This window comes from Rhopalosiphum maidis, chromosome 1 (genome assembly GCF_003676215.2).
Source record: "Rhopalosiphum maidis isolate BTI-1 chromosome 1, ASM367621v3, whole genome shotgun sequence".
Lineage (NCBI taxonomy): Eukaryota > Metazoa > Arthropoda > Insecta > Hemiptera > Aphididae > Rhopalosiphum > Rhopalosiphum maidis.
In genome coordinates this window covers 31,364,461-31,375,158 of record NC_040877.1, presented here as the reverse complement: position 1 = coordinate 31,375,158, position 10,698 = coordinate 31,364,461, and the positions used below count along the sequence as shown (strand labels likewise).

Genomic DNA, 10,698 nt, shown 5'->3' with positions numbered 1-10,698 from the left:
CACTCATTCAATCCAAACACATAGAAATTATTGTCTTAAACAAATTAAAAAATTGTTACCGCATTTGATTTTTTGTTATTTTGATTATGGGTAAGTACATATTAATTTTGAAACTATCCTGTGGTATGTTTAACAGACGTATAACATATTAATGTTGTAGGTAATCGTAATTTAATATTAAAATTTTTAATTTCTTACTGGCTTGTTAAAATGTTTTTAAGCATCTTAAAAAATCAAAATCTATTTAAATATATTACCTTAAATATAAAAATGAGTTTTGAATTTTTATTAGACTGTTTAAAGACAATTATGAAATTTAATTAGATATTAGAAGTAGTGGTTTAACATATATAATTAGGTATAATAACCTATAAATTATATAATCGAAGATACTATGTAATACTTGTATTGATGTAAGCATTATATGTTTATTGTTAGTATCTAACAATATTCAATAAATCTTAATTAACAGAAAAATCAACATTTTTGAATTGTTTATTGTGTAAACTTAAATATATTTCAAGTTAAGTTAAATTACTTATATACATTTACTATATATATATATAAATTCCTATATTATGTAACATTATATAATAGATGTAAATTTGCTTATATTTTAACCACATGCAATTTTAATTTATGAGATTATTAGCACCTTTATATTTAACTAAAATATATTTAATAGTTACCTAAAAATTACGTTTACCTAAATACTTAAATGAATACAAAATACAACTATGCATGTAACAATTAAATTAGTATAAATTTTAAATTATATTTAGTAGAATTTAACCACATGGTTACTAGGATTTCACTTTCAATCAACAAATTTAAGTATAAATCAGTAGATACAGGAGACCTTCTTGTACCATCAAATAACCTATTTCTTTTATCAGCTACTCAAGGCTATAAATATTGTGTTTTAAATTTTTACAGTTCATTTGAAACATTGATTATTTTTAATAATATTTTAAATTAATACTCCGCACTTTATATGAATCGTAAAACCTTTTTTCGGTTTTTAAATGTACAACTATTATATAATAATAAAATACATAGTTAAATATTGGTTCATCGTGTTTTATAAGCCTTTTATTCGATCATTGTACTAATGTATATCTTAAATTATGTAAATAACAATACAGTTAATTATAACTATTAAAGTAATCGGTTGTAATTTATAAACTATATAAATATATAACTAATCATAATAAAGTTAATTAAACGTACATTACAATTTTCAATACAATATTATGTTAATATGTTATTATAAAGTACTCTTCGTTAGAAAATTATGTAAGTAATTATAAAATAATTTATAGATGTGATAACATAACTTTCGGTTAGATTAATAATGTACTTTAAAAATGTATCAAATAAGGTAAATGAATTATTTTAGAAAAAAAAAATAAACATAAATAAAGTCAAATGATTAACGAGGATATCACTTAAAGTACAAGACACAGCAAACTATTTATTGACTTAACCTCATAAAAAAGAAGAAAAAACACTCCTTTGTTATTCAGGAAACAAAACACTTGAGACAGTATGCACACGGACATTTATTAAACAAAACAAATGATCATTCATTAACTAAAATAACTTTTATATTATACCATAGGTATATAACCTATTATACCGTATATAGATTCTACGAATATGCGTCATCAGGTACGCAACATTATAGTTAACGCATTAAGTTACAATCATTATAATAATTTGATAACGATTACACAACCTTTTTTTTTTAATAAATAGAACTTAAAAAATATATAAGGTTAATTATTAAATAGAATTAATTAATTTTAAATATAAGCTTAAAAAAAGGTACAACATTATATATATTTTGAAAAATTATGATTTCACATATTTCTGTTTAATCGATTTATAATATGTACATCTCCAATCTAATTTAATGAGTCATAATGACCTATATACTAAGACAAATATACCTAATGTAGTTTATTGATAATTTCAAAAAGCATATTTTAATAATAAGATCTATTCATTCACTTATACATTATTCCTATAGTAAATTCAGCGAAATAAATTCATTCTATATTATTATCGTTAGATCATGCATTATAATTCTAATAAAGTATTCGTACTACAATTATATCACTATAAATCAAAACAATCAAAACAAAATATTTAATTTTGTATTTTATATGTACAACAATAAGAATGTTAATTTGACGTAGATAGGTAAAAAAAAGAACTTGAATATTTAAAATATTATATAGGCACTAACATTTAAGATAGATACTAATTATTATAAATTGTGTATACTCATTTAATAAGATTTATTAAAGCGGTATTATTAAAAAAAATAATGTATGATATTTAAATGCATATATTTTCAAGTATTTTGAGATTATTCATATTATTATTTATTAGTTGAGAAATCTGTTAGAAAACAGTTGACATTTTTATATATACACAGATACCTAGCTGTATATAACTACTTAAATAATTATTTTAATTAAAAGATTTATGTCATTATAATAATCCATAGATATTTTTAAGTTTATCCACGATACATATATGCATTATATCATAAATATTATATTAAAATAGATTCACTCTATTAATTGTAATAGGCGATAGGAAAAAAGTTAATATTCTTAATATATTAAAAATTAAAGATTAAAAAAAATAATATTTTATTCTTGATTAGATGCTATTTTACTTACTATATTTTAATATTTATAATTTCTAACTACAAATAAACTATAAATTAATATTTAAAGGTTTTCAAGAACATATTGAAGGAAAAGGAATTTCCTCCTTTACTATTTCTCAAAATGGAAAGTAAGTTAAGTATTAATATTATTATTATTAAATTATTAGGTATCAAAATATTTTTATTATTAAATTTATATTTGAAAAATAATGAAATTGAAAATTACACAATTTTTCATAGTTTTAACTATAATATTTTATTTAATGAATTTATATTATAAAGAAATTATGTATATTGTATATATTTTAAATCAATTATTATAACAAACATCAAATTATTTTCAAAACGGTGCTTATAAAATGTATTTATATAATTTCCAGTTATAAATTTTTAAAATTAATTTATAATGTATTAAAGAATAAAAGTAAAAATAATAAACTTATATGGTTGTTCATAACAAGTATTAAAATATAATTGCATGTTATGTACATGTACGATAATTATATACGTTTTCGAGCTAATTAGTTAATTAAGGTTTATTTTTAAATTGATCATTTTTATTTAGTGCCATTTTTCAAAAGAAATACAGCAAAAAAAAAATTACCATCAGCATATTAACGGTAATTGCTATGTTCCTCGCAGCAATCTTCATTTATTATTCTTGTAAGTTTAAAATATAGTTTTAAATATTTGGTTTGCTAACAACTTTAAAATATTTTTATTATGTAATAGATCATAAATGATTTTACATATTTAAAGTGTTTATGATATTTTCCCCAAGATATTAATTAACATCATGATAGATTTATCAAAAGATTAAATGCTTACCTAATATTTTTATTTTATACAATGTCAAACAACTTAGTGTCAATTAATTAATTTTAAATTTTTATTCATCTTAGATATCAAGCCACAGTATACAATCTGCCAATCAAAATCATGTTTAAAATCCGGTAAGTCATAACCTACAATTATTACAATTACATCAACATATCCAATCGATTTAAATACGTAAATGTTACAACAACAAAACATATATTTTTATCCTGTATATTCATTAGGAGGGTAAATATTAGCTTTGATTTCGTACGTATTCTTAGAGAATAGTGTTTTATAACATAATTACACATTTTACTAAAAAAAAAAACATCATTAGTATTGTAAATTTTAAAATGGAATGCTGCATCATTCTAATTCAAGCTTCTAATACGTTTTTTATTATCTAGTTATAAACTTATAATGTTATCTGCATGTAAAAGTACCTATCAACGATTTAATGAATAAATTAAATAACCATTAATCGTGGTTGATAGTGTCGATACTGCGTACTATTAAACAGTTCTGCATAAGCTAGTTAATTCAATAATTTACTAATTAACATACATACAATATATTTTTTTATCATTCCTAAGATTATTGTTTATTTGATATAATCACAACAGTTGATTTCTCTATTTTTCTCTGTCTTTTGCCATATATTTTAACTACCTGAAGGAAATAAATCCTATATCTTATATTATTAGGCCGCTGTATTTTGTTCTAGGTCTTCTTCTTGGTCGTATTCCTTTTATTATTCCTTAAATTATTAGGCTATGCAATTTGTCTACGTGTCTCAGTGTGTGTCCAATCATCTTCCAACTCCCTCTCGTTAGGACTTATATCAATGGTCGCTTTTCTCCTATTATTATTTTTATAACGTCATCATTAATTGTTCTGTTTTCAGATTATCTTATTCTCTACATCTTTCTCCAACGCTAAATTTCCAAAGCTTCTTGCGTGTCTTTCACTTTTTTATATATTGTCTTTGTCTTACTTTCATATATTGCCACACTCCAGACTTAATATTTTTTTTTATTATGTTCGCGTTTTTTAATGTAAGTAGTTTTTTCTTTTTAAGGCACACGTTTTATCGATTGACCTTTTTTAAATATGCTATTAAAATATGCATTAAAAAAATAAAATTATAGTATTGAATAAAAATATTTTTATTTTAATATCAAAAAAATATTTGCAAAATCGCTAAACTTATAAATTGTTTATTATTATTTTTCTTTCTTTTTCTTTTTTATTTATTTTGTTTGAGTCACGCTTGCGATGTACCGATAAGTAACAAAGCAAGTGATCGGCGAGAAAAACACAAACACTAATTTTAAAATATTTATTTTATATAAATAAAACCATCATACTAATATCTCAGGTCCAGAAATTATTTTTAAAATTAAGTTTTTCTTTATAAAATTATAAAACTTACGCTTTTATATAAATTTTCAATTATGTACTTATTAAGAAAAAATGATTAAATATGCACTTATTCATTTTAAATATATACTAGTATTTCTATGAAACAAATTTATATTTTACTTAGCTATGTTTTTAACGATTATTGGAAAACATGCAAACTCCTAGAAGTCTCTGTCCCTACTAATTACCTTTGTTGATTTTAATAATATTTATAATATATTATAGTAAACAATATTTTATACTGAAATTGTATTTCAATATTTTTTCAGCCGTTACATTAATAAATTGTATCAACGAAACTGTTGAACCATGTGAAGATTTTTATGAATTTGCTTGTGGTATGTTTGAAACTAACTACCCTTACTATTCTAATACAAATGAAAACAGCTGGACAACGATAATGACGTTAAAAATAAAACACAGAGTGAAAAGTAAGTGAGCTACACACTAATTAGTTTTAACTAATAGGGCCAATTAAAATTAAACGCATACGTATTTTCCACTAGAATTTCTCAGTAAAGAAAATGAAAAAAACGAACCTAAAGCAGTTTATAAAACTAGAAAGTTTTACCAAGCTTGTTTAAATTCTACTGAAGGTCTGCATAAATACTTCAATCCCAATATTTTCAGTTAGTTCTATAAATAACCAATATAAATATTTATTCAGATCAAGTTTCAAACAAATATGATGCTCTATGGGAAATTTGGGAAAAAGTCGGTCTGAACACAAACTACCTAAATGATTCAGTCCCATTAGAAATCGAAACAATTTTAGCAAGAGTTAAAGTTTATTTAAATTTGGATATTTTTTTTGATATTTACATTGACGACGATCCTAGGAATTCATCATCACATTCGCTTTTGATTATTGATCAAAATAGGGAATTAAACAAATATAGAAAAAGGTAAAATTATATTGAAAGTTATACTTATAGTTAATAAAAATAATAATAATTTAAATTTTTATTTAGAAACAATATGAAAAAAAATAATGTTAATATCGAAGAAGCTTTACCAAAGTTTAGCGAATACTTTAATTTACTGGTTGAAAAATTATTAAATCGTAATCAAACATATATAAAGCAGCTTAAAGTTGACGGTCTTGTGAACACAACTAATGAATTAGTTAATTTTGAAGAAGAATTTTCGCAAGTAATTTATTAATCAAATCACTTAATCACGTTAAATAACACTACTTTATAAAATTAATATTTTATTTGATAGGTACTATTAATTTTTTATTTTTATAATTCAAATTATGAAAAAAAAAATAATGTTAAAGTTTATGAAATTTATTAAGATAATAAGGCTCACGATTATTATACATTACTCGGTAAATAATTTAATTTAATAATTGTCTTATACGTACATATATATTATTATTTTAATTGTTTAAGGTTTTACGAAATGCATTAAGTTCAAAAAATGTTATTCCTGAAGTAATTACACTAGGGGAATTTCAAGAATTGACAGATATATCTGGAGATAAATTTGAGGTAACTAAGAGAATTATAAATAAAATAAATACTTTAGGGTAAAAAAATATTTTATGATAAAAAATGTTTAGTTCAATTGGACATTATACCTGAGAGAGATAACTCGTGATATCCAACCAAAGGTATATGAAATATTGACATCAGAAAATGCAGATAATTATGAACTCTTAATAAGCAATAGAGAATATTTAGATGAAGTGCTTATATTATTGTCTAAAACACCAACAATAATAATAAGTAATAAATAATAATTAATTTAACATTATATTATTCTAATAGATATTTATTGAATTATATAATCTTGAAATGTATTTAGAAATGTCTATACTATCTCACGTAGTAGCTATTTTGGAAAATAATTTTCCAATTGGTGAGAGTTTCAATTACGAGTAAGTGAAACTTAGTATCTGTTCAAATCGTTTATTATCAATTTATCATTAATTTAAATAGTTGTTTCTATTTATTTTAGACATTGTTTTTCATTGACGAGTAAATTTTTTGGAATGGTTACCGGGTACTCTATGATAAACACCTTAGATAACTCTTCTAAAGCTTCAGCAAGTATATTTGAACTAATAAATTATAGTATAAATCAAATCAATATTTATATGTTATGAATTTTTTTGTAGTTAACTGAAATGACTGATAATATAAAATGGGCCTTACGTAAAATGGTTCATGAAGCGAGTTGGATGGACGATGAAACAAAAAATGCTACTTTACGAAAATTAGCTAATACGAAAACGTATTTTGGATACCCATATAATTACGACAATATACTAAATAATTTATTTGAAAATGTAAGAACTTCTAAATAATTTATTAGAAAATTAAAATATCTGTTAGGTAATAAACTATCGTTCATTTTGTTTTAGTTGAATGTTACGAACAATCATATAGAGAATATAATATCAATTTCGATGTTTAACACAAAGATATATTGGAAATATTTAACAGAAGACAAAGACTGGGAAAATCAAACGTAAGTTTTATTTGTATTCAATATACGCATAGGAATTAAAAAACTCAGTAATAAATATGTGTGTTAACTATTTTAACAAAATTCTCAGGTGGCAAATAACTCCGGACGAAGTAAATGCATACTGTTATAATTCAATGAACGCATTTTGTAAGTTTTCTAATAATATTATCAAATGAGATCCTTTTATTTGTTGTCTAGTTCAATCTTATAAATATTTGGTATAAACCGTACGCAATACAGTAAATTTATGTTCGATATTACGACATCGTAGTAATATAAAATTCGATAAGATGTGTTTTCCTTCATTAATTTATTCCAATGACTTTATTAAAACGTGTAATACACAGACGTTTTAAAATTATAATATTTTATATTTAGGTACATTGTGTAGATACTAATATAGTTCGCTTTAAAATTAAATAAGCATTAAAAAGAAAGAAAAGGTTTACATCTTTGAACCTGATATAATAAAAATAAATTACGTAACTAATATCAAAAATAACAAAACTGTATCAATATCTCATATGAAACGTAAATGTTTTGTGATTCTATATCATAATAATTAATAAAATCATTGTTACACGTAAAACGGGACAACAAATTCTTATAGGTTATATTTTAAGTCATATTAAGTGCAAATTGTAAGCCTATTATTTCAGTAAATTAATATTAGTATCGTATTAATAATTTTCAGTCATGCCAGCGGCAATACTACAAGCTCCATTATACCACAATGGCATACAGTAAGTGTACACTTATAATAATATATAACACGAATCACAGAAATTTACACCTGACATTTTACCTCCAAATGTTTTTATGTTGCCCAGCAATCACATTTGATCCCTCCCCCTTGTCGGACTTTTTGTTTACCCTCCCTCAGAGTAAAATTTGAAGAAATTTAAATTTGTCAGTACCATCTAGTTAGTTTAATATATTTTGTATGCAAATGTCACCGGTTTTCTTTATTGTACATTTAGAATATACACGATAATACTAGTTATTAAGTTTATAGATAATAGTTTATTATAGGAATAGGTAAAACTATACATTTAAACCGTTAGTTAACACAGCAGAATTGTACTTGTGTATTTATTTAAGCAAATGACTGATGAGTTTAAAACAAAACAATAAATACGATGTTACGGTTCACATAATAAAACAGAAATTTTAGTTAAAATAAAAAAAAAAACTATCGAACTATAACTTATATATGCTATGGTTTAATAAGCGACCCTTGTAACAATAACATTCTATGTATAATTGTCATATAGCAACGAGGGAGGTGAAAGATCCTACAAGAAATGCAAAATCTTGGAGGGTCAAATTTCCGATTACCGTTAGCTAATTACTAAACACAGGTAGAGTTTCATTGCAAGTACCGCCTAACGCATAGTGCATCGTGTTGATAGGGCATTAAATTACGGAGCCACAGGTAGTACTATTGGGCACGAACTTTCTCATAACTATGACAACACCGGTAGGCTGTACAACGAGCTGGGCAATGTAATACAGTGGTGGACGAATAGTAGTTACGAAGAGTACACGAAAAGAGCGAGTTGCTTGATAAGCCACTACGATGGTATCAAAGTCGTTAGCCATAATAACACTGTGAGTACTATTATTTGTTATCATTATTTTCTATGCTTTTTGATTTGGTGTTAATACTGTGGATACGTCATAATCAATTGTCCGCACGTTGTTTATAATAGTTTGTGATTAACGGCGAGAAAACACTAGACGAAAACATAGCCGATATTACCGGACTAAAGGAGGCGTATTATGCTTATCGGCGTTATGTCGACATACACGGGCAAGAACCCAGATTACCCGGTTTGGAACGTTATAGTCAAGAACAATTGTTTTTCTTGGGATACGCAAACGTGAGTACGCCTACCAATATTATGTACCTACTGTTATGTAAAATCATAGGTTACCTATAGTGGCTATAGTAACTATGTGTGGCCAAAGTCAATAGAATAAAAAAGAAAAATATGTTCTATCTGCCTACCTACTCGTATAATCTATTACTAGTTTCTATATGATTTATTTTGCAATGGTTTTTTGTTCGTTCCCTAGAAAAAAATTATTAATAAAGTAATAATCAATGTAACCACATAACAAAAATAGATAATCTCGTAAAGCATTACCAGTATCTACTGACGTTTATGTAAGTAGGTATACAATCGTTATGTAAATGCCGACAATATGCTAATATATTTTCATCAAATTTGTATCTATCAGTGTATGTCAGTGGTTCTTAACCGGTGTTCCGTAGACTTGGTATAAGTGTTCCGCCAAAATCTTAAAATCAGTAAGAAAAATATTTAAAAATGTATATAATTACTGTTGTATTTTACGGCTGTGTTCCGCGAAAACCTTAAAACATGTTAAGTGTTCCGTCATTCGCAAAAGGTTAAGATTCACTGGTGTATGTTAATGGTTGTCATATTTCCTGTTGAGACAATAATAAAACTGATAATAAAATCACTAAAATAAGTTGATCATTGATAACTAAGATAAATAAATATTATATTATTAAAATTACAAAACGCTAATCATAATTTATATTAGTTTCATAAAATTCATTAATAAAATAACTCACGATAGGAATTTATGATATAAAAAAGTTACCAATGTAGTTTGTTAGTAATATTGATAAAATTAATCATGACTTAAGGATAACGATCGTATTCAAAATTCAAAACACCTACTAAAATATTATTAAGTAGACTTAAATAACATAAATAAATAAATAATAACGATTAAGTATCACTGATTAATTATTATATTTATAATTATAAAACATAATAAGATATTTATTTTATACATTTATTCAATTATATTATGTATTTAGCTACTAATAATATATATTCATCTTTAAATAATAATTATACATATTTTAGCAATACTGTCATTATGACGACACCGATAGCCAATTTGACAATTTTAATAGTCACAGTCCAAACGTGGTTCGAGTACGGGAAGTCCTATCGCTTTCACCAGAGTTCGCAAAAGCATGGTCTTGTCAAATTGGTACTCCAATGAATCCAAAAAAAGATAAATGTCGAATTTGGTAACCTATATAATGACATATTTTTTCAATTTATTCAAATTGAATGTATTCTAATGTATTATTTACACATATTAATTGTTAGTATAATACATATTAGCTAATATTTAACATGTTAATGTTATATAAAAGAAATATGTACCTTTGTATAAACTTAATTGTCTATTAATTACTATAACTTATTTTTGTACACACATTTTAACTAAAATACACTTTTTCAAGA

At 24.1% G+C, this 10,698-nt stretch overlaps 1 protein-coding gene across 1 annotated transcript; it reads left to right on the top strand.

Moving 5' to 3' along the window:
* LOC113548030 (neprilysin-2-like) lies at positions 1-10,698 on the top strand. The gene is made up of 19 exons (XM_026948675.1): positions 1-90; positions 2,751-2,811; positions 3,249-3,346; positions 3,586-3,636; positions 5,194-5,355; positions 5,431-5,520; positions 5,592-5,829; positions 5,896-6,076; positions 6,322-6,420; positions 6,492-6,657; positions 6,737-6,809; positions 6,890-6,977; positions 7,050-7,220; positions 7,296-7,402; positions 7,491-7,549; positions 8,097-8,145; positions 8,815-9,013; positions 9,115-9,285; positions 10,309-10,698. The coding sequence occupies exons 1-19, from the start codon at positions 87-89 to the stop codon at positions 10,480-10,482; spliced, it is 2,241 nt and encodes a 746-aa protein (XP_026804476.1). The 5' UTR covers positions 1-86; the 3' UTR covers positions 10,483-10,698.